Consider the following 23,537-nt stretch of genomic DNA (forward strand, 5'->3'; position numbering starts at 1 on the left):
TAGAGCAACCAAAGTTAAATCAAGCATGTAAGCTCAAGGAAGTGTTAAGATTGCAACACAGTCTTAACTTGCAACACGAAGAACAGTCCTGTGAGCTTCTGCATCTCCTTTGCAAATGTTCTGGAGTGGCTGAAAATCGTGCACACTGGTGTTTGCAGCATGGGTCTACTGAGGTTTCTGGCTTATGACAAGTGAAGAGTTGAAAAGTGCAGCATGGTTTGGGTTCTGGGGGAGAGGCTGGACAGATTGGTCAGGCTGTGTGATGGGGCGCTGTAGCAGACACCCAGAAAATCTGGGTCAGGCGAGGCTGCGGTTGTGCAGCTGGGGATGGCGGGGAGATCTGAGGGGTTGTAGTTGCTCCCCTCCGTATGTTTTTCAGGAATCGGTGCTTGTTTTCTAAAGGCCGTCTCGGCAAGGAGAAGAGCTGAAGGTGCGCTTCCTAAATGGAAGCTGTGCAATCAAATCTTCAGCGATTTAAGAATTTTTTTTTTTTTAATTGTGATTAAAGTTGCAGGAGCTCCCAGGGCTATACAATATTTATGTAAAACTGACCCACTAAGCTTCACAGAGAGGCTTCTGTCAGGAGAATAACTTCAGGACCTCACAGCTGGAGTTTTTAGGCCAACTGCATCTCTGCCTTGCTTTTTCTTTCTTTATTGTTATTCTTTTTGTAGTAACTAGCAAAACCCAAACCCTTCCATGTGAAAATGTAGACCTCTGATCTCTTTCCAGCAGTTACAGCTCTCAAAAACTTTCCACGCAAAAGGAAGTGTGTGTGTGGGGGGGTGTTTTTAATGCAATGCTTAAAATACTCTTGTATTCAAATTCTTTGTATCACCAATGCTTAAAGCCCTAACCTGCAATACGCAAGCCTTGATTTAAAACATGCCAGTGCAGGGGCTGAACGAGGCACAAGTGTGCTTTTGGGGTACACAGCAGGGTATGGTTTAGAAACAACATGTATTGCGTAGTAGTGAGAACTGTAGCCATGTACCACCGGGCTTGGGGGTGCGCTGCAAAGCGAGAATAACCCTTCTGCTTCTACTTAGGCTGCACGTTCAGATGCAGTTGATGGGTCGATACCAGTTGTGAGAAGGAACAGGCAGCCACTTTTGAATTGCGCGTTTGGATAAACAAGCCTGCTCGTCCGCTTGTGAGTTTGCTCAAGCCTTTCTTTGAGGAAGTAGCTAGGAAACCAAGCACAGAAATCTCTGTTACTATAACATTAGCAGTAGATGTGCCAGACTTCTAGTGGCTGGCAGCCTGGATGCCTTCCGTTGAGTCACAAGAGTTTGTCTGATTCGTAGCGGTTGAATAGTAGACCCTAACGTTTCTAATTGTATAAACAGCTGTACAACAGCTTTTCGAGGCTCTTGGTTTGCCCTAGAAAGAGCTTTCAGGCATAGAAGTTAATAATAAGTAGTTTGAATGTGCTATTGAGATAAAGCTTTGCTCTCAAAAAACTTTTATTCCCTTTGCTTGGGGTTTGTGCGTTTTGGATGTTAACCATAACGTGGTGATAGAATGGTCTGTTTAGAGCTGGTACCCTGTGAAAAACAGACAGGTCACCCAGGGACAGCTGGGTGCAACTTCAAACCCCACAGGCAAATGCGGGTGCTGTAGCAATGAAATTAATACTGTGTTACAGGGAAGAGGCTCTGCTACACCTGTGATATGCAAAGCATGTCGCCATTTGGGAAAGAGCAGGAAGTAACTTCAGTACTGTGATGCTGCCTCTCCCTGGGACGGCATTTACAGGGAGGAAAGGCAATCTAGGAAGACTTTTTTAAAAAAAAAAGAAAGGGGGGGAAAAATATAAAACAAGAAAAGCGGGTGAGAAGAACAGGGATGACAGGGCGAGAATGTGCTCAAATACCAGGAAACGTGTGGAGTTTATAGAAAAACCCTCAGCTGACATTGGCAAAAGGATTAGCACTCTTTTTATTATTAAATAATTAATTCTACATTGATTCAAAACTTCCAGTCAGAGCTTCCAGCAGCTGGAGCTGGCCTTGCTCAGCTGGAAGCATGGGGCAGGCACATTGATAGTATTTGTCTCCTGATTAACAGAAATTTCATCCAAAGACTAAACACTACGTGTCTGCAGCAACAGAAAGATCTTGACCATTGAAAAAAATCAGTCTGTGGAGGAGCTGTGAGAGGAGTTGGTAGATGCTCAGTCCAGTGGAGGCAGCTTGAAAACTCCAGACTTTGGAAGTGATTTTGGCTGCTTATCTTCTGGCCTACCATAAGGCCTGACCTGTGTAGCTTTTTCAACGCCTGGGCTTTGAAAATCAGGCCCGCTGGAGGGCTCGGAAAGAGGGAGACCCAAACAGCAAGCTGCACATGCTGAATCTCATCCAATGTGGTGCGTGAGGTTTTGCGGGATGGTCAGTGAGCTCCTGGCCATGCTTAACGGTGAACATCTCATGGTTGGACAACAGCATCTTCAAATGGTGCGCCGACTGGGCGACAAAGGCAGAGCTGCTGAAGAGAAGAGGGAAGTCTCCCCCAAGGGGCGCTGTGAGGAGGTGAGGCTAGGAGGGAACAGGGTGCAGTGACCATGTAAACTGTTCCAAAATATCAGAACCAGTTTGCAGCTTGGCATTGTCTCCATTTCACGGGTGAAGGCCTTTCTGCTCCACTTCCAGGACGGCTGGATTTGGCCACAAGCATCCTCTCCTCCCCAGGCTGCCAAGTCTATGTATGCTTGCTGCTGCAGAGTCTCTTGATGGCTCCCTGCTGCGATTTCTCTTCGCTGCCCATGCTGGGCATGACAACATCTCTTTTTCAAGGTGAACATCGTTTTCCAGCAGCAGGAAGCCAGCTGTCCTATTTGTCTTTTGCATCCAGCTAAAAATAGAAAGAACAGGCAGTGTTTGCTAGCGTTTTTCAAACCTTCCAGCCCATTAGCTCAGCCAGTGATGCTTGCTAGCATCGAAACCCCAGAGCAGGAGGAGTTTATATTTCATGCATTACTACATTTGCACTATTTTATCCATCAGTGATTTACAGCAGCACAGCTGTTAAATCAAGGATAGGTTGCTCTCATATAAATTCAGAATGGTTTGTAGCGAAAAATCAAAAACCTAACAGACGGACTATTCCTATCCCATAATCTGATGAAAGAAAGACGACCTTCATGCTAAATTGAAAGCTTGAACCCAAGATTTTCTCTTGGGTCAGAAGAAATCATGTGCAGCCAGTATATCTGTTAAAAATATAACCCGCTTCTTACTAGAGCGAGTGAGCACAGCCCTACTGGAGACAGTGGAGCTCTGCCTATTTACACAAGCAGAAGAGTTGGGCCAGCCCAGAAGTTACAAATTCTACTTGAATGAAAGACAAGTTTAAAAAGTCTCTGATGTCAAATGTGGAAGAATCTTCCCAGTGAGTCTAAAATACAGTAATAATAATACTTTAATATTAAACTCAAAGTAATCAAGAATTCTCTCATCTATAATTTCTCACTTCTGAAGCTCAGCTCTCAAAGGATCATGGATGTCAAAAGAACATCACAGGGAAATAAATGATTGGGGAGAAAAAAAAGTTGCATCTTTAATTAGCAATTCAGCGTTGCCAGGCTGAGTAGGTGCCCTCACTCCTGCCTGCTACTGGTGTTCGTAGTGTGTCTGGCCATTGCAGCACCTTGTTGGGTCTCAGACACAGCACTGCTATAATTACTACTGTTACCTATTTCTCATAAAGGACTAGAAGAACCACTAGAAATGGAAGCAAAGCAAATAAGCAAATTAACAGAGAGAGCAAAACTCCACTAAGGTGGTGCTGGGGTCCTTGGTTTCTTTCAGCAATTATAGATTTATTCGTATGAATGCCTCTGGTGGCATTAGTAGCATCACAGGCTCAGACTCTAAGCCAGGGCAAATTGGCATAAAATCCAATGCATGAATGGACTGGATTTTATTTCACCACCTGAGAACATGTCCCGCAGCGTTCCTCTGTGTTTATCATGACAGCAGTGTTTATCATTATATACCTGTGATGGAAGCATTGTCTGAAGAAGAGAATGGATTTTTTTTGTGTTGATTAAGTGCAAAGGTGAATCCTCTGCTGACTTATAAGACTGTCTGGACTAATTTTATATAGATGCCATAGGGGTTTTCCCCTACAGTCCCTCCCTCTGAATGCAGACTGCAAGCGTGGATTGGCTGTGGTGCAATTCTCCGATCCCAGCAAGCACCACCTGCTCCCTGCTGGGATAACTCTTCAGCACAAGGAATGAAGAGGCTGAGGGACACTGGGCTTGGAGCCCCTTCCCACCTTTTCTTTTTCCTTCTGAATTAGTGTTTGCATCTCTTCACTCCAGTCCAGTAGCTCCACCAGCTTCTCGACCCCACTGACCACGTCCCCCAGCTGGGCTATGTCATTGTAACGTTGCTGCCAGGCGAATGGTCCTACGAGATCCCGGTTGATCAGGACTCGGGGAATGGAACTGCGAACAGCACCTGCCAGGCTGGCAAAGGGCTCCACCTAAAGGAAGGCAACCCAAAGGAGCAGAGAGAGACAGTCACCCTGCTGAGGGGCACCAGAGGGGGGGGCACAAATCCACTGCACGCTAAGCTTTAAGGACTTGCAACCCGTACGTAAGGCTTTAACGCTTCTCCTACCATGGGCTAAGCTACCCCAGCTTTGAATAGATTATGTAGGACAACCCAGCTCCAAGTCACTCCATTTATCCAGTGGCCTTTCCTCAGGTAGCCACGAAACTCATCTCCTCCTCTCCAGGTGCCCACCTTTACCAGCAACACCCAAGTTTTCAGAGGGCCACATCTCTCGGAGCGCATGTACCCTATTTCTTACCCTGCTGCCTCCAATTTAATCTCCTCGCTACCCCAATTTCTCGCTTTCTCCTCTATACCCGCCCCTTCTCCTCCAGAGTCCCTCAGGTCCTGTTCCCATGTGCCTTTTTCTCCTTGTGAGCTGGGGTCTCCCCTAGCCCCAGACCTCCAGGGACGTTCCAATGACGAAAAGCAGGTCTGCCATGGGGAAGTCGGTCATGTGCAGGAAGAAGCGGTGCGGGAGCTCCTCGCCAAAGAACACAATGTCAGGCTTGACGATTCCAGTGCAGACACGACAGTGAGGGACCTTGTCTGCCATGACGTCCCCCTGAAGCAAGAGCAGCCAACACCACTCGTTACGGGGCAGCACGAGCACGTACCTGCACACACAGGGTCAGAATTACATCCTCACAGCAACATCCAGCCCCTCTGTTTCCCTGCCTCAAGTCCGATCTCCTCCAGTAAGACTTCTTGGCCCTGAAGGCAAAGTAACAGGCCTGCAACAGGTTGTCCTCTGAGTCAACACCTGGTTGCGACCACTCACCCTAAAGTCCTCTCCTGGGAATGTCCTTCGACAGACGGTACAAGTGGCAGTGGCAAAGGTGCCGTGGGCTTCTACTAGTCTATCAGGAGGGATCCCAGCAACTGGAACAGACAGTTATTGCGTGTAGACAGTAGATGATTGACTCAGCACGAGGGGAAGGAACCAGAAACTCCAAGTTCACCAGGCATTTCCCCAGTCCTGCCTCCTAGTCTGCTTCTTACCCTCATCCCTTCCCGGCACTCTGCTGCTGAGCGCCAGGGAAGAAGAAACTCACCTCTCTCCAGCCCGTCGATATTCTGGGTATAGAGACGCAGGAGAAGACCTTTGTCATGCAGGAGCCTCAGGAAATAGTGGGCGTAGTTGGGCCTGTAATTGCCAGGGTAGAGCTCCTTGGCCAAAGTGAAGAAGGGCTTAGGGTTGAGAAAGAAATAGTTCAGTTCAAAGATGGCTTCTGGGTATGGGATGTCGTACTGCGCAAGGTTACTGTAGAGGCCGCTCCCCGGGGACCTGCAGAGAGAGACGGGCGCTGGCAGTCAGCGTGCGGGAGGATACGCCGCCCGGCACAGGCCCAGACCCGGAGAGATGACAGAGCAGATGGCCAGATCTTTGGGTTCCCTCTTGCTGCTTTGTGCCATCCATTCAGAGCAAAACTGCCCTAGGCGAGCGGCTGAAATTCATACCTCCACACAGCGCGACACCCAGCCTCACATCCCCGCTTCGGTGCCACCCCGTCTTCTCCTGGGTGCAGAAGGTCTGGGAAGGGCTATGCCGCTAGGTTGTGAGGAACATGCTCTCTTCTAGCTGGAGCACCTCTAACCCATGCCGAGGATGCACTGGCTCTTCTCTAGCTGCTTAAGTGGGGCCCTGGGTGCAGCCACAGAATCAAGCAATGAGCACGACTCGATCGTCCTGAAGATCTGGGCCAACGAACGGCCCAGAGCCCGGACTGCTGAACCTAATTCTAGCCTAGTAGAACTAATACAAGGGATAGGGCCAGCATTCCCGAGGCTGAAGGTCCTAGCGCTCCCAGCACTGAGAAAGGATAAATGAAGCGATGGAGGCATTACCTAAAATCCGGGATGCCGCTGGGGGTGCTAATCCCAGCGCCGGCCATCACCACTACGCGGTGACACTCCTTCTTCCGAATTAGCTCCGCCACGTTCTGCAGGGTGAGCTGCCGCTTCCCACCGTCATCTCCCCATCTGCTCCCTCCTAGGAGGGCCCTGACGGCAGCGGATACGGAGAAGGGCCTGATCCCTTGGATCCGGCTGGGAACAGAGAGAAAGCACGGCGGGCAGCGCAAAGGCGGAGGCTTCAGCTGAGAGAGCTGCTCGGGGTGGGGTGGGGGGGGGGAGAAAACCACCCCGAGGATTTTGCGGGGAGCTCTTCGATGCGCAGGACCGTGTGTTAGCGCTTAGTCGCTGGGGGGGGGGCGGTTAGCCGGCGGTCCAAGCCGTTAACCAGTGTGAAACCTCCGCGCCAGGGTGGGTTTTTTTTTTGGGGGGGGGGGGGGGGGAGGACACACAGGACTAGCGCCGCAGCGGTTCAGGCCCTCGCAGGCCTCGCAGCGCGTTTGCCGCGCTCCCGGGATAAGGGAGACTCCTGTCCCGCGCCCTCCCGGTCCGCAAGAAGCCCCCGCCGGGGTGACGCTGCCGCCCCGGGGCACCGCGAGGCACGACGAGGAGGCGGCGCGGGCCTACCTGCCTCCGCCGGGGCCCGCCGCCCCGGAGCCGGCGTGGAGCGGCCGCGGCGGCCCCGCGCCGCGCTCCCGCGGGCTCCTCCACGCTGCCAGGAAGCACCGGGCCGCCTCGGGCAGCCGCCGGGCCGGGCAGCGGCGCAGGGCCGCCCCCAGCCCCGCCGCCGCCCCCCGCTCCATGCCCGCCGCCGCCGCCAACGGCTCTACCGCAATGCCGCGAGTAGGCGCGCGCGGCGCCTGTTCAGCGGGAGCCTCCCGCCGCCGCCGCCGCAGCGCGGCTCGGGGCCCCGCGGCGCCCCCAGGCTGCGGTGCCCGCCGTTGCCATGGCGGCGCCCGGCCGCGGTGCCTTACGGTACCCACAGTGCCCCGCGCGGGGCGGCGGAAGTGAGTGTGCATTTCCGGCGAGCGCAGGGGTGGCCGGTGTCGGTGTTGCTGCTTCGCTGCCTGCCTCGGGCCGCCGCCGCCGCCACTGCCATGAAGGACGTGCCGGGCTTCCTGCAGCAGAGCCAGAGCTCGGGGCCGGGCCAGGCGGCCGTGTGGCACCGCCTGGAGGAGCTCTACAATAAGAAGTGAGTGAGAGAGTGTGTCTGTGTGTGCGTGTGTGGGGGGGGGGGTCCGGTGCGGCGGGGCTGCTGCCATAGCAACCCCCGCTCGGGGCCCCCCAGGTGCCGCCGGCGGTTCGCCCCCGTCTCCTCGCTGTCTCCCCCCCCCGCAAACTGGGGCCCCGCCGTGCTCTCCCCGGGTGGGACGGGGGCAGGTGCCTTCTGCAGTTCAGTAGCGCTTTAAGCGCCGCTTTTCTCCCTGTGGGCTTCCTTCGTGTTTCGGGGGCGGCCCCTTTCACTGCCTCCCCCCGTGAGAATCGTCTGTCGTTAGTCACAGCAGCCGCGCGGAGACAAACGGGTTCAAAAGTCGGAAAAATTTCGGTGTGAAATGCAGAAGATGGCGTGAATGGAGGAGCTGGTGTGAAGCGCGAAAACACTGAATGACTTTTATGTTTTTTAAGACTCTGGCACCAGCTGACTCTGCAAGTTTTGGACTTTGTTCAGGACCCTTGCTTTGCCCAAGGAGATGGACTCATCAAGGTGAAGTGCTTGTTTATTCCTGAGCTATTTGCTTTCCCTCCCTGCCCCCCATAGCAGAGTTGAGTGATGGTATATTTGTAGTGATGGAAAATCAGCAGTCTTTGATTTGTTTCTGGTGAGTTATTAAACTAGGTGAATGCAACTTTCTGTTTGCCTGTTGCAAGTAGTCATGTACTTTCTCTCTCCTTTGTGTTTTAGATTCAAATTCAGTTCCCCTGATTATTTCCACGAGAACAAACCTTGAGTTTCTAGAGAGTCGCTTTTCAGAATGCATGTAAAGGGAAGTCTGAAAGGTCAAGGCTTGAATTTCCTGGTGATAACTGAAGATGTGCACTGGGGCAGCCTGTAGCCAGAAGGCATTATATTGTAGTACCTAATAGCTTGTGAGTTCCTGGAATTGCTTTGTACCATTGGGAGGCTATTGTACAGGCTGAATTCTGTAAAATTAGCTTTTTTTTTTTTTTTTTAAAAAAGAGCAATTGGTCCCTGGGTTCAGTACGCTACAGGCTTTTCCTGAGTTGGATGCCCACTACTTTATTCAAAGAATGAATTGAAATACAATGTATCGTAGCTAAAACAAAGTATTCTCTTGTCCTGAAAATCTGTATCCTTTTGCTTACAGCTTTATGAGAACTTTATCAGTGAGTTTGAACACAGGTGAGTCTTATTTGCCTAGAAATTTTTAGGTAAACTACTGTTGACTGAGACTGTTTTTACAATGAGATTTTTCTTGTTCTAGGGTGAACCCTTTATCCCTGGTAGAGATCATTCTTCATGTAGTTAGGCAAATGACAGGTAAGTGTCATTACCTGTGGCTGATAGTCTTTTTAGGAACTGATAGCTGTGAAACTTTACTAGTTAATAGTAACAGCTGAGTCTTCAGTGTTAAACTAAAGCTAGTGTTGTTCTGGTGTATTGAAAAGAAAGCACTAGTTCAAAGAACTTGAATAATTACTGCTGCAGAAAAGGCTTTGCTAGAGAAATGGCTGATGAGCAAAACACCTGGCCTATAGTTAGTACTGATAGTTAGTGTCTTTTGAAGGTTGAGTGATACATCATAGAACAAATACGTTGCTGCAGTCTTCATGGAACCAACTAGAGGATTTATTTCTAGGTTGAGATTTAGTTCTGCTGGAATTCCTAATAGGCCTTCTCTTTTGCTCTGCTTTAGATCCCAATGTGGCCCTTACTTTTCTGGAAAAGACTCGAGAAAAGGTATTTATGAAACTGCTCTTTCTGGTAGTCCCTGTACAGAGTTTGTTTTGTGTGTGAGCGCGTACGGTATAGCTGAAGAGGCAAGTATGTGTATATTGAGATCTGTGCTGGAAAATACTTGCTCCTTTCCTCAGTGAACAATCCCTGAATTTAATGCAGGAATGTGTTAATAAGCAAAATGTAACTAAATTAACACAATTTAGGCTTCAAAAGCTTGCCTGACTGGGATGATAAGAGATTCTAAATATGTATTTTTGTATAACTGCAGGTAAAAAGCAGTGATGAAGCTGTCATTTTGTGTAAAACAGCCATTGGGGCTCTCAAGCTGAATATTGGAGACCTACAGGTCACAAAGGTGAGACGATCACTTGAGTTGCACAAACATTCAGAGAATTTGGAGCACTGTGACTTATTGCAGCAGTTACTTTAAGCGTGGACATTCCTGTGTCCGTGCTTCAATTTTGAAAGAGAAGAAAAATGAATATGCGGCTCCTGGGATTTCCAGGAAGACTTGCTGTTGTACTTTACATTTTGTAGACTGTAAAAACATGCATATAGTACTTATGGCTAAGTGTCTTTAGCTTCAATAAAATTCTTGTGTGTGGCCTTTGTCGTACAGTTGCTTGTTGGTGGCCTACAGAGAGGCCGTGGCTCAGAAGGGGGGGAAAAAACCCCAACCCCCAGAACCCTGATATTCCTTATCCCTCTAGTTTAGAGGGTGCCTTGAATTCGACAGCATACGTGCTGCTTGCTGATGAGCTGCTAAAGACAACTGAATTTCAGTATCTGGTTTCTGGTGCTGAACATGTTGTTTCTTTATCTCTTACGGTTTTTTAGAACCGTCTCAAAACTAAGATGAGGGTTTTTTTCTTCTGTGCAGTTCAGCTTTTTATCTTTTAGTACAAGTATGAAGTGTGAAGGGTCGCAGTGTAGTCACAGTTTTTCTTTCTTTGACCAAACTACTTTGTAAAGGGAGAATGCCGTTGCTTTATTTTTATCCTGTGATAGTAGCTTTGGCCGTGGTTTCAGTTGCTTCACCACTGAGTGGATGTGACTTCTGAACCAAAGAAGATCGTTATAACCCTTCCTGCGGGGAATTGGAAGGCTGGGAGGCATGGGTGTGTATTAAGTGTGCTTTTAGACATAACAAACTAGTTTTCCACTCTTATCTAGGAGACCATTGAGGAGGTCGAGGAGATGCTGAACAACCTCCCCGGGGTGACTTCAGTTCACAGCCGTTTCTACGATCTCTCCAGCAAGTACTACCAGACGATTGGGAACCATGCCTCTTACTATAAGGATGCTCTGCGGTTTCTGGGATGCATTGATGTTAAGGATCTGCCGGGTAACTCCTCCTTTGTGGCCGAACGTAGGAAGTCCCAATTCTCATTCTTCATTTAATCACTTTAGTCCAAATAAATGCACCGACAGAGAATAAACTTTCTCAGTGTTATTTTGAGTCTGTCTTAGTTGGAGCAGGATCTAGCTACAAAGAGAGAAACCCACAAGAGGAATGAAGGAGCAGGATTCTGCTCCTAAGCTGCATGGAGGTGATGGGAGGAGGAGTGTCCTTGCCAGAAGGGACAGTTTATTCTAGTTCCTAGATTCTTCTATCGAGTTTCAAAAAGTAGCACTTTTGTGCTATACTATGGTTCCTGCAGGCTTCTGAATTTCAGGCTTGGGAGTGAGGGCTGAAAAGGGTTGGGGATGATTTAATACAGGCACAGAGAGGAGGGCGAGGAAAGAGCTGATGGGACTTAGGCTGCTGTTTCATCCAAACTTACTTTTATTTTTTTTCCCCTCCAGTATCAGAACAGCAGGAGAGAGCCTTTACCCTGGGACTGGCTGGGCTTTTGGGAGAAGGTGTTTATAACTTTGGAGAGCTGGTAAGTTATCCCTGGTTTGCTTCAGCTGTTGGGCATCAGGAATTGATTTTTAGCCTATTAACACTTGTCCTGCCTGGGTTCTGCAGCTCATGCACCCTGTTCTGGAGTCCCTGAGAAACACTGATCGGCAGTGGCTGATTGATACGCTTTATGCCTTCAACAGTGGTAATGTGGAGACGTTTCAGGCTCTGAAGTCGGCGTGGGGTCAGCAGGTGAGCAATGACTTGCTTATATTGTTTAAGACCTAGGCTAAATATTTACAGAGGCCATTTAGGAGTTTGTGTACCCCAACTTAAATTTCTTGACTTGGGTGCATGGGTATAATCTTAACCGTTGCAGAGTAATGCTTCTTTTGTCTTGTATCGTTGGTTTTCTTTTGGCTTCCTTCTGTATCTGGGTTGCTTGAAAGAAGTGAAAAAGAGAAACCTCTCATAACCAAGGGAAAAGCAGCAAAAGATGTTACACAACCCTGGGCAGGAGGATTATCTCCAATTTAATTTCCATAATGCCATAATCACCATGGTATTAAATTGCTGTCAAATAGTGCTTTTTCCTTATTTTCTAGGAAATTTGAGGAAGCTATGATGTTGGATATTAGCCACACGGGCCATACCAGATATTACTGATGTAGCAGTGGTTTACAGATTGACTTTTATGTCAACTGATGCAAGGCTGTAGCCTTTAATATAAGGTCGCCTACCTTGTGGAGTACTGCTTTTAATTACAAACTCTTTATTGTTAGTTTTATGGAATCATTGCCCAGTAGTGGGTAGGAAGTGATGGCCTCTTCCCTCATAAATGAGGGCAGTGGGCACCCCTGTATTTTATTGTGGTTTATTCCTGTGTACAGAATGTCATTCTTCTACAGGGGGAAAAAAAACGAGTAATAATGAACTTATTTTCTTCTAATTTATCATCTCACAGCCAGATCTGGCAGCAAATGAAGCACTTCTGCTGCAGAAGATTCAACTGTTATGTCTTATGGAGGTGAGCTGCTAAGCTGAGAGCTGTAATGTGGGAAATGGAAAGGCACTGCTTCTAACAACCTTTTGAGGCGAGGCTTAAGTGGCAAATTCTGCTGGATGCTTTCATTCATTCATTCGCTGTCCTTATAGGAACTCACGGGTATAACTACCTAGTTATTGACTGCGAGTTTTGCCTCTAGGTGGTGCCAAAAGGCAAGTACTGCTAGGAGGAAAAAAGCTTTGTGTTGCTACCCGTTTGCAATTTCAAGGTTATGTTCCTTCAGGCAGGATAGGGAGGTGGGGAAGGAGGCAGCAAGTGTTATTTCTGAAGACGGTATCTGAAATGATAGCTCTTCGATATATTCTATTATAATAAAGATTCCTTAAACACACAGTTAAATTCTTGGTCTCTTGAAGACCAAAAATCTTTTCCCTGTGAGGTAACCCTGAATGTTTTAAAACAGTTTCTTTCCTGTCACTTGAAGGCTTTGGTCTATTGTTACCAAAAAATACTGATATATAAGCCTCCATGACTCTGGATCTGTTTTTTGAAAATTAAAATGTTGATAAGCTGAATTATCTGAAGCATAATGCATGTTTTTATCTTTATATACACACGTACATATATATTCATCCCAGTTCTAGTATTTTACTTTGAACTGGTCTTATTACTTATAATATGTTATGCTGGGGATTGGATGTGCACCGAGACATTTTGGCACAAATTGACCTGCTTTATTTGGAGATTAACTTGTTGCTTAGGGAATCTGCTGTTTGGAGCAGGGGTGGGGGGGACTACTCTCTGCTAATATGAGTGAGGGCAGTTTTATTGAAGTATTGTGATATAAAATGAGGAATATAGCTGCTACTGCAGGATGAGAGCTCAGCAAAGGCAGCAGCAGGGAAGCTGCGTGCGCTGCAGAAAAAAATAAGAACTGTGGAAGTTTATCTTTGTTTTGCTTTTTGTTTGCTTGAATTTAGATGACTTTCACCCGACCGGCCAATCATAGACAGCTCACTTTTGAGGAGATTGCTAAGAGTGCCAAAGTCACGGTGAATGAGGTGAGTTCAGGTTTAGTCAAAATTCATGATAAATCTCTAAGTTCAGAAGCTCTAAAAGTGTCTGAATAAATTTACTCCCATAGGTGAAACGTAAGTATAAGTGTTCTCCACTCTTATGGCATGTCTGAGGAGTTGTTCCCTGTTGAGGAATTAACTGCTTGACACTCCTGTTTCTTGGTAAATAATTTTGGAAAGTTCTTAGAGTCATAGAGAAGTCTAAGTTGGAAGGGACCTGTGTAGATCATCAGTTCCAACCTTCTGTGGAAGGCAACGCCTTTAAGTTATCCAGGGCCCTGTCAGGCTTTGTCTGGAGTATTTCTGGCAAGGGGAGTTTCCACTATGTCTCCGATGTTTAACTGTTCTCACAGCGAAGAATTCTTTTCTTGTATCCAGATGGAATTTCCCCCAAAGCAACTTGTGCCTGTTGTCTCTTATCCTGTCACTGTACATCCTTGTGAAATGAGTGCCTACATCTTCTCTGTAACTACCTTTTAGGTACTGGAACACTGTGATTAGGTTCCCCCAAGCCTTCTCTTATCTAGACTGAACAATCACAGTTCCTTTGACCTTTGTTCATACGTCAGGTTCTCCAGCCTTCTAGTCTTGGTGACAGTCCACTGGACCCTCAAGTTTTTCAGTGTTTCTTTTGAACTGGGAGAGGCAAAACTGGACGTAGTATTCTAGGTGTGCTCTAACAAGCGCTATTTGGAATAATCACATCCCTTGATCTGCTGGCTCTGCTCTTGCTGATGCAGGCCAGGACACGGTTTGCCTTTGCTGCAGGGGCACATGCTGGCTCCTGTCTGTTCAGCTGGCTGTCCCTGCCCCCAGGCCCTCAGCTCCTTTGTAGCAGAGCTGTACTACAGCCAGCCAGACCTCCCCTTGTGCTGCTGCTTGGGATCGTTCTGTCCCTGGTGCAGGACTCCACACTTAACCTTTATTGTACTTCATGCAAGTCTTGTAGCCCATCTAGGTCTCTCTTTATGGTAGCTCTTCTTTCTAGCATGTCTACCTCCCCTCCCAGGTGGTGTCATCCTCAAGCTTGATGAGGATGCAGTCAATCCTGTCATCCAGATTGTTTATAAAGATAATTAGGTAGTACTGAACCCCATAACCCTGGAAAAACTGTACTTGTGACCAGCTGCCTGCTCAGCTTTGAGCTGCTAACCACCATCCTGACTGAGCTCAGCAGTTCAGCAAGTTTTCTACCCATCTTGTTCCAGCTGTCCAGTCTGTATCTTACCAGCTTGTCAGCAAGGCTGTCATGGGAGGTCTTATTGAATGTCTTGCTATAAAATTGTTACGTGACAGTTACAGCTTTCTCCTTGTCCACTGAGCAAGTTGTTTCATCCTAGAAGGCAATCAGATTGTCCAAGCGCAACTTACCCTTGGAAAATCCATTTTGACTTTTTCCAATCACCTTGTCCTTCATGGGATTTCAGATGTCTTAAATCTGCAGTCCTGTATATTTCGATGTCAAGTCTCAAAGCAGTATTATAACCTATAAAAAGATAGGTGTGAGTCAGACTGCAGCTCTTCTCAGTTTTGTGTAGTAAACACTATTCCACATGCTGGGTCCACTTAAAGGTTTTTTCTCGGGGGGGAAGTGGATGATTCTCAGTTCTTTTCTTGCTTTTAGGTGGAACTGTTGGTGATGAAGGCGCTCTCGGTAGGATTGGTGAAAGGCAGTATTGATGAAGTGGATAAGAGGGTGCACATGACATGGGTACAACCACGCGTGTTGGATTTACAGCAGGTAATGATCAACTTAAATGCTAAGTCAGTATTAACTTGCTTTTTTGTATCTGAGATGACCTGGAAATTGAAGTAAGAGCTGCTAAGGGTCACAGCCTGCGAATTAGTCTCCTTAGCGCTTCCTGAAGAAGCTCAGTGAGTTGGGAAGTATATCAGTTTTTCCTCCATTGTTTTCTTTAGCTCTTACCTTGGATATATAGTGTGCTTTGCATCTGTAACTGTGCTTTGCAGTAAGTAGTGACAAATGTGTCAGAAGATAGGATAGGATTTCAGAGATGCTTCTCCTCCAAGAGCCATACAAACCACCAGGAAATATGAATGCTATGACTGTGTTTTCCAGAGGGATGTTGGTGCTTGGCAGTTGCTTCAGACTTTAATGCATGAAACAATCTTAGTTTCTGATTAGTAGATGGCAGTCTTGGGAAGAGAAGTTCAGGGTGACGAAGAGGAAAGGCACTGAGCTTCTCAAGTTCATCTTCATAATGAACGTGTTTTAGGAGACTGTATAGGGTGCCTTTAGCTTTTAAAAACTGTTAGTCCATGGAATGCTAGCTACAAATGATTCCTTTTGTGCATTTCAGTTTAATGCAAAACATTGCGGTCCTGATGGTAAAAAGTAAAAGGTCAAGCGTCTTCTCTAGATGCACGGGGTTTTGATAAGCTGTTCTAGATCTCACAAAAATTCACCTTTAAGGACAAATATTTATCTTTAGTTGTTGCGGCATTAAAGTTATTGTGTGTTTGCCTTCCAGATCAAAGGGATGAAAGACCGCCTGGAGTTCTGGTGCACAGATGTGAGGAGCATGGAGATGTTGGTAGAGCACCAAGCCCACGACATCCTAACATAGAGGACCTTGCACTGCCCTGAGAGAGTAATTTCTACTGCTACTGATGCTAGCAGCACTCAGACCACTGACTCTGTACTGAATTATATTGAAGGGGGGTGGGTGGGCAGAGGAGAGAGCAGCTTTTTGACGCTTGTACGGAGGAGTAAGTGGCCTTTTGCTGTGTAACCCTTTGGTGCTTGGAGTCAAGATTTCCCTATGCGCTAACATTAGTGGCACTGACCATGGGAGCTCCCGTCCTGTCCTCGTCAAAGGAGGGCAAAGGCTCCGCAGCGGCTGATTTATCCGTCTTGCTATCGAACTCTTGTGGGAGGATGTAATGCTGGTTATGTGCTACAGAAGTGGAGGCTATTTGCCTAGTAAAGGGGTGGCAGAAGCGCCTCTATTTAAAAAAAAAATCTCCTAGAGAGGTGCCTGACCATTGTATGTGGTATTACTTAGTAGTATTGGCCTTAGGAGGGCATGACCTTCCCCGGTAACCTCTCCCTCCCTGCCCCTGCAGCAGCCCAAAGGCAGCATTACTGAAATCATCTTTCTCCTTTTTGCCCTCTTTCTCCTCAACCCCTCCTCCTCATTTGCAGTAGAGGGAGTGTTTACTCCATCAAAGGGTTTCTTCCAGGATTACAGTTTAGTGCATTTGTTTTTATATACTTTTGGGGGTTGTTGTGTCTTATGAACACTTTATGCTAAAGTGAGGTGCAGCAATATTGCTGGAATAAACTTCTCTGCCTTCCCTTTTCTGTAGTTCCGTTTGTGCTTTCATCCTAACTTGCGGTTGAGTGTCTGATCTGTTTAAAAAATATACTTCCTTTTCAGTTTCATGTTACAACTCTACCCAAGAACAGTGCAGCTTAAAACAATCTGTTAATCACCAGCAGGATTAGTATGTCACTTGTCCTAATACCTTAGTATGTACTTTATTGTCAAGTTCTTGGGGGTTTTTCTGTGGGAAGTTGTACTCCTGATGCCTTTTCTCAAGCTGTGTAAGAAGTGGTAACTGAAAATGCCCAAGTCAGGCCTGAGACAAGTTTTTGTTCTGCTTTTGTCTCTTAACGATTGCCACTTTAAAAGCTCTTCTGTAATGTAGTGTTTTTGCTGTACTACTGCTGTGATGTCTTTAGGAAGATAGAAGATAACTTTGCCTATCAACAGTTTCAAAGAAATGCAGGCCTGCCCGAACTGGGGACTACATCCAAGGGTCTATTTGGATGCACGATATTCATAATGAGATAGTAGTAAAACCACACTAAGGTTTTTAAACGGTAGCTTTAAACTGAGCAGGGTAATATTCACAACTGAGCAGGGTAATATTCACAACCTAAGTATCCTAGGATGTAACTGGATTTTTTTAAATGCTGGTACCAATATATCCATGTACAGTTCTCAGTTTACAGTACCAGTTGGATTACTGCTCTGATTCTCGATGTTTGTTTGTTATACTTTATAAGCTTCTAGTTTGCTGTCTTGACTCTGAGGGTTTAATGCCAGCAACGAGAAAGGAAAGCACACGGCTGCTGCTAGAATGCTGTGTGGATGTGAAAATGTCGTGGGCAAGGAAGATTTAAGCTTTTTAAAACAAAAAATGAAACCGTCAAACCCCATACCTGGTTACCGTCCACCCTTCTGCCTCTCTAATGAGTTCTGGCATAAATTTCTTCTTGATCTGAAGTTGCTTAGTTTGCAATGGCTGCCTCTTTCCTGTGCGGTTTGTTGTTTTTAATGTTGTACTTTGCCTTTGTTAGTTCAGCTGTCAGCGCGCTTGTTTGAACCGTATTATGATGCTTTCTCTTCCTAGTGTGAGGCAGTTTGAGACTTCCCCTAGTTCATGCTTCATCTTGTCTTCCAAATCATGTTCCTCACGTCACTTCTACTGACTGCAGAAGAGCATGCTGAGAAGAAAACCAACCATTCTGGTCAGGAAAGTGTTTTCTTGATTTCTTAAGTACAGGAAGGGAGCTTTCACAAATAAGATCTTTTTAGTGTCGTGTCACTATACCTTAGGAGTAAAGGAAAGTCTAACAGTGAAGCAAAGCCAACGCATCATAGGGCTGTTATTGCTGTAAAACTGAAGCATTACTATTGAAATATACCCTAAGAGTATTTTGACAGCCATCTTGTACTGTAGGGAGTGCTAGCTTGTATGTAGATTTTTGAGCGGTTCATTGAAGTGAACATGAAGATCTGGAAACTAAGTGAATTATGACAGTCACTTCAGAGGTTGTTCCAAGATACCTGGAAGTACTACTTGCTGCCTTCTGTGTGGGAGCAAGTGCTGGCTGTCAGCTTCCTTAAAACAAATAGTTGGTTGGGCTTAGGAACTTGGGAAGGGCAGGGGTTGCTCTTTACGCAACAAGAGAAGTCAGGCATGCAGCACCTAGACCGGAGACCACTTTAAATATCACTTAGCTTCTGAGCATTTTCTCGTTGGGGACTTAACTCGGTTTCATTTCTGTGCTAGCAGTGTGGGTGGTTCCTCAACGTCTACCCTAAGTTTCACTATGACTGCACTAGGTAAGTGCTAGGTAAGTAGAAGCTGGAGGAGAAAACTATGCCTCGCAGCTGGAGCCTGCTGCAAACTTTTAAAGGATTACCGCCACCTTTAGGGCACCGTCCTGTCTGACTGAACAGGATCGTTAATCCATTTCTCTATGAACAAGCACAGTCCAAGCAAAACCAACAGACCGTTATGTTTAATGCTGTTTTAATGAACAAACTTAAGGAGTTCTTCCCCTGGGAAAGATCTGTTCTGTAGTCTTATCTTCATTCATACTTCTGCTCTCAACTGGCTCTAAGTTCTTCTTGCTATTCCTTACTCTCGTCTGCTCTTGTAGTGCTCCAGGTTTGCCAGGACCCAGGCGGATGGAATCAGGAGGCATGAAAACATCACTGAAAGCGCGATGGCTTGCTCCTGCCAGCGAGAAAAGAAACAGTGGGATAGCTGCACTTACAGCTTCATCGCGTGTGGAATCACCAGTTACACACTGGTGCTGCCTCAAATGCAGTGGGTCAAGCGCACCCTTCTGCACTCCTTGTGCTTTCTAGCCCCCGCCGCTGTCAGATGAATACAGGAGCCTTGGGACTGCAGGAGGGAGATTTGGGTGATCACAGCAGTTTCCACCAGCCACAGACCAAACTGGTTGCTTAAGTTTCTTTCTATTGTTTTGTATTTCCGCATCAGAATACTCGCTTGGAAATTGACTGAGGTAACTCATGACCTTCAATTCCAGAGCAAAAGGCCCTTCCCCACCCTCCATTTATTTAGTTCGTTATTTTATTACCTTGAAAATAAAAGGCCTGGCTGGCTAGCGTGCTGTATGTGCCTGGGGGCAGCCCCTGGGGGAGCAAGGGGCAATTCTCTGCTGGAAAGACTTAACCGTGTCGGGGCAGGATGTGGCCTCCCCTTCCTCTTCCGCAGTGAGCCTCAGGCCTGGGGTTACCCTGTTTTCAAAAGCAGTGGCGCCTGACTTTCAAATGACTTTGAGGGGCTAAGAGCTACTAATAACAGCCTGGTGGCCTGGCAGCTCTTGCATTTCTGGTGCGCGCTTAACCCCTTGCGCTGTCGCGGTCATCTTTATCGTGCTTTTATCTGGCTAGAAAAAGAGTTTCCGGGCTCGCGAAGCGTTTTGTTGCAGACCTTGGGAGGGCAGCAGGAGGTGAACTCTGCACGCGAGGCCCAGAGATGAAATCCAGTGAGGATTTCTGGCAGAAAGCTCCTTTTTTATTATTATTATTATTTTTTTTCTCCAAGCTTCTTTCAGATCGGAGAGGAAAGCAACCCCGGAGGGTCTCCGCAGCCAGAGCAGGTGCCATTTCTTGCATAGCCGGGGAGGGGAGGAAGGGGACAGACCTCGCGGAGGAGCCCTGGCTTTGCCATGGCGGTGGCCCCCCCCCCCCCACTGCCTCTCTCGCAGCACCCTGTGGGGACACCCGCTTTGGGGCTGGTGTCCCCCCCGGGGCAAGCGGGGACGGGGCCACGGGGTGACAGGGCGCCGTGAGGGGCCCTGAGGCTGTCGCGTTGCGCCCCGCCGCCACAGGCTCGCGGCGGGGGGCCGTGACCCCCCGAAAGCTTAAAAATGGGGACCGTGGAAAGGAGAGAAGGAATGTGAGAGCCCCCTCCGCTTTTTTGTGAGGGATAGAAGTTTAAAAAAATTTAAAAAATTGGGTTACAGGCAGAAGGGGGGGTTGGAGCCCCTCAGACTGCATGGAGCAGGTGCCTCCCCCCCCCCCTTTTTTTTTTTTTTTTTTTTTTTTTTTTAAGCCCACCGCAGGCTACTTACGGTGGCAGAGACTGGCTCCTCGGGGGGTTTGGAGGTGATCCGCGCCCGGGGCACCCGCTGGCTCCGCAGGGCTGCGGCCAGCAGCCCCGATACCCGCTGAAAGCCCCGCATGGCCGGCGGCAGGCGTGCGAGCGAGCGAGCGGCCCTCTTGGCACCAGCCCGGGCTGCAGCTGCCGCGCCCTGTCACGGCCCCCCCCCCCCCCCCACGCTGCCCGCCCGCCTCCTGGCCCAGCCCTCCGCTGCGGGGTCACCCCAGCCCTGAAACACCCCAAAACGTCAATATTTTCCCCCCATCGGCGAGTTTGGGCTGCCGCCGGTTTCCGGCCTGCAGCTCGGCGGGCCTCGCACCCGGGGTGAAGCCCTCGGAGCTGCGCCACCATCCATTGCCGCCCCCCTCTCCCCCCCTCCCCTAAATGACCAACGTACAAGATCTTCGACAAATATTAACTTTATTAAGGATCATTGCGGGGTGGGGAAGGGCAATGGGGCAAGCGGATCGCTGCCGTCACGGGATAGGTGCTAATCTGCCTTCGCTCGCACTGCCCAAGGGTGCCCCCCCCTTTCGGAGCAGGGTGCCCCAAATGCCCGCCTGGCACCGCTTTCCCATGCTCTTCTGCTTTTCATTTTTTACCAGGTAGATTTGGGCAATCCCCCCCCGGCGTTTTGGTTACAGCAATGTCGCCTCTCCCTTGCTGCAGCGCTGGGACTTCGGAAGCGGCTGAAAGCAGCCGAAACCGGTTTGCACTGGTTCGCGCTTCCTTTTCTCCTCTGCGCTTGATTTATGCCGCCCATAAAACGACTGGGGTTTTCAATCCCTGGCTGGTGCCGGCCCTGCTCCCCTCTCTCTTGGCCTGATCCCTGGGACAAGAAGCGACTCCCGGGAATTTAAAAGCAGTACCGGCCCTCTTCCCTTAGGTCCGCCTCTTGCGGCTGGTTTTCCAAAGGGCTTTTCCCGTTGCTTCCCCGCTTAGCGGGGCCTCTTCTCCAACCCGCTGCGAGTCGGGACGCTCTGTGGGCAGGAGATAAAGCTCTGGGGCGACAGGGGAGCCTTTAACAATACAGGGGATCTTCTTATTTATATTTTTAATTTTTATTTTTTTGGAACAGTTTGAAACTGCTCACGAGATGCATGGGAAACCAGCTGTGACAGATGTGGATGAAACCAAGTGACAGTCATGAAACCGAACATCTGCTGGGAAGGGCTTGGCTGTGTTTCCTATAAATTGGAGAACAATCTTGTTGAGGGGGTAAAGCTTTGCAAACTTGGCTTTAAACAGGAGCTAAAGAAAAGGACCAATTAAAAAAAAAAATCTTTGGGAAGCAGCTGGTGATAAAGGACAGCTGTGTTTAAGGGATTTTTCCCCTTAAATTTTTAAGGACGTCTGCGTCCTGATTTATCTGGGCTCCTCCTCCTCTCCCTTCCCTCGGCTTCCTTCCCGGCTAATTTTTTTAGATGGAAGGCCACTTTAGGACTTGTTCCGAAGCATGCCTATGGAAATTCCTCCTTCAGTCGCATTTGGCACGACTGGGCCCAAAGACAGTGTAAAGAACAGGAACCTTTAGCTATGCTATTCAGTCTCTTCTCTCTCTTCTCTATAAACTTATGTGCTGTTTTCAGGGTACTCTCTAATCTTGCATTCCTTCCACCTTGGTCAATGACTCTTATCTGTCCTCCCCAGTAGGAGCGCTGGTGATGGTGGACGCAAGGCTAAATTTGAAGGGACTGGTATCGCCTTGCTTGGGAAGGAAGCGGTAAGGAGATTTCATATTCCCCTAGCAGCGCTAAGCAAAGAGAAGCAGCGTCTCTGAGGAAACATGGATTTGCTTCCTTAACGCTCATGGCAGCTTTGCTCAAGTCAGGCATTGGATTTTTTTGTGGATTTACGGAGAATAGAACAGATGTGTAACATTTATCCTGTAAATGCGGGATTGTTAAATAAGATAATCCTTCTCTCAGCGCTAGGTCAGGGACAACAGGTTGCTGAGAAAGAGGCACAGCATCTGGCCTCAGTTCTCCCCATGCGTCTCTGCGGATCTGTGGGCATCGGACCTTAGATCTTTCTGCTAAAACAGGTTTGTTCCTACAAGGACCAAACGGGCTGCACAAGGTAGGGCAACGGTTGGAATTTGACCCTAAAACACTGTGGCATCGATGCAGCCCTGCACAGCTCTGATTCAGACAGGAGCCTCTGAGCAGAGGTGGCGCAGAGAGGAGAGGATGCTTTACAGGTGAAGTTCACTGACTCAGCAGGCCTTACAGTAGCATGTTTCGGTTACTTGCCTCTATATCCAGGGCTGAGAGTTTGAATCTTTTCCTGGATGTATCCTGAGGGCTGCCTTTGGTTGAGGCAATTTGCAAATAAGAACCGGGTCCTCTGGAGGTGAAGTCAAAGGCTGCTGGGTGCGATACTACCTGTATCGCTCACGTAGGTGCTGTGGGATACAGAAAACGGTGGATCTCAATCATGTTGTCTTGTGTGGTTTTTTTTCCTTATAATCAAGTCAAAGCTTTCTGGTGACTTCAGTGGGGCAGGAAACTGTCAACTTGATGACCCTCTCATGCGTTGAGGACACAGGCAGCATTTGAAGGGGGCTGAGCAGGGAAGGAGTGTGAAGGCTGATGAGCAAAAGCTGGGTTTGCCCCACACTTGAGCTGTACTTGGAGGAAGTAGGTGCATAGTGTGGGGAAGGGAACGGAAAAGATCAGGTTTGGAGGGAGAGATGTAGGATAAAGTAACAGGTGGATCTGGGAGCCTCCTTCTTCCAGTGAGAATTGAGAAGAGAGCCAGAGGCCTGTCCAGGGATCAACTGGAGAATACCCATTTAAATCCACTGTAATCCATTTTTTTTTTCCTTTTTCTTCCTCTGAGCAGTAGCTTTTGTAATGTGATGCTTCTGTGCCATTCTGCACTTACCATATTCAGTGGAGAGAGAAAGCACACTTGCAGAGGGCAGAGTCTCTCTCTGTGGGTACTGAGGCAGCCATCTGCCTTTGCTGCAGGGCCTGATGTGGGATGAATTTTGGCTGTTGCATTAAAAGCTTGATAGCCGGTTGGAATTTTTTTTTTTTTTTTTTCTTTCCCTGCTTGCATACACAAGACAGCAGGAGCAAAGATGCTTTGCCAGCTCTGAAAAGGTCTGTAGAGAAACTGATAGCTTTAGTCTTTACCACAGTCAGGGGGCATGTCTGCACCACAGTGACTGCTGGCTCTCTTGAGGACTCGTATCAATCATACTCGGTCACAGATCCCTTCAGACAACCACGTCGCAGCAAGACAGGAGCCAGAAGAATGTCCATCTTGCTAAACATCATGGTAAAGGGCCTGCTGGAGATAGACAGGTGCTCCATCAAAGACGGTCTGGGCTCTGTGCTGCTTTGGAAACTGAATTCAGAGAGACCAAAGCTTCTTT

The 23,537-nt window shown here is 48.0% G+C and overlaps 2 protein-coding genes and 1 long non-coding RNA gene across 3 annotated transcripts; 1 reads left to right on the forward strand and 2 right to left on the reverse strand.

Annotated features, from left to right (window-relative positions):
* Window positions 1-1,922: 1,922 nt before the first annotated feature.
* SIRT3 (sirtuin 3) lies at window positions 1,923-7,435 on the reverse strand. Its single transcript, XM_067295911.1, has 7 exons — window positions 7,044-7,435; window positions 6,411-6,611; window positions 5,618-5,850; window positions 5,344-5,444; window positions 4,966-5,127; window positions 4,282-4,491; window positions 1,923-2,853 (listed from the first exon to the last, which is right to left on the reverse strand). Exons 1-7 carry the CDS (start codon window positions 7,433-7,435, stop codon window positions 2,833-2,835), a joined length of 1,320 nt encoding a protein of 439 aa, XP_067152012.1. The 3' UTR covers window positions 1,923-2,832.
* A 69-nt stretch (window positions 7,436-7,504) lies between these two features.
* Window positions 7,505-16,593, forward strand: PSMD13 (proteasome 26S subunit, non-ATPase 13). The gene is made up of 13 exons (XM_013948269.2): window positions 7,505-7,608; window positions 8,043-8,121; window positions 8,744-8,778; window positions 8,861-8,916; window positions 9,293-9,336; window positions 9,605-9,691; window positions 10,510-10,681; window positions 11,143-11,222; window positions 11,309-11,434; window positions 12,147-12,209; window positions 13,169-13,249; window positions 14,889-15,005; window positions 15,757-16,593. The coding sequence occupies exons 1-13, from the start codon at window positions 7,514-7,516 to the stop codon at window positions 15,850-15,852; spliced, it is 1,131 nt and encodes a 376-aa protein (XP_013803723.1). The 5' UTR covers window positions 7,505-7,513; the 3' UTR covers window positions 15,853-16,593.
* A 1,940-nt stretch (window positions 16,594-18,533) lies between these two features.
* Window positions 18,534-20,312, reverse strand: LOC136991975 (uncharacterized). Its single transcript, XR_010883998.1, has 2 exons — window positions 20,127-20,312; window positions 18,534-18,757 (listed from the first exon to the last, which is right to left on the reverse strand). It is a non-coding gene; the product is annotated as an uncharacterized lncRNA (long non-coding RNA).
* Window positions 20,313-23,537: the final 3,225 nt, after the last annotated feature.

Source organism: Apteryx mantelli, chromosome 4 (genome assembly GCF_036417845.1).
Source record: "Apteryx mantelli isolate bAptMan1 chromosome 4, bAptMan1.hap1, whole genome shotgun sequence".
In the NCBI taxonomy this organism is placed as follows: Eukaryota; Metazoa; Chordata; class Aves; order Apterygiformes; family Apterygidae; genus Apteryx; species Apteryx mantelli.

Coding starts and splice junctions, on each gene's coding strand:
- SIRT3 (XM_067295911.1), bottom strand. CDS start 7,435: ATGCACACTCACTTCCGCCGCCCCGCGCGGGGCACTGTGGGTACCGTA. Junction 6,612..7,043: donor GCGGGCCCCGGCGGAGGCAG/GTAGGCCCGCGC, acceptor CTCTGTTCCCAG/CCGGATCCAAGGGATCAGGC. Junction 2,854..4,281: donor TTCAGAAGGAAAAAGAAAAG/GTGGGAAGGGGC, acceptor TTCTATTTTTAG/CTGGATGCAAAAGACAAATA.
- PSMD13 (XM_013948269.2), top strand. CDS start 7,514: ATGAAGGACGTGCCGGGCTTCCTGCAGCAGAGCCAGAGCTCGGGGCCG. Junction 9,692..10,509: donor GAGACCTACAGGTCACAAAG/GTGAGACGATCA, acceptor ACTCTTATCTAG/GAGACCATTGAGGAGGTCGA. Junction 12,210..13,168: donor AACTGTTATGTCTTATGGAG/GTGAGCTGCTAA, acceptor GCTTGAATTTAG/ATGACTTTCACCCGACCGGC.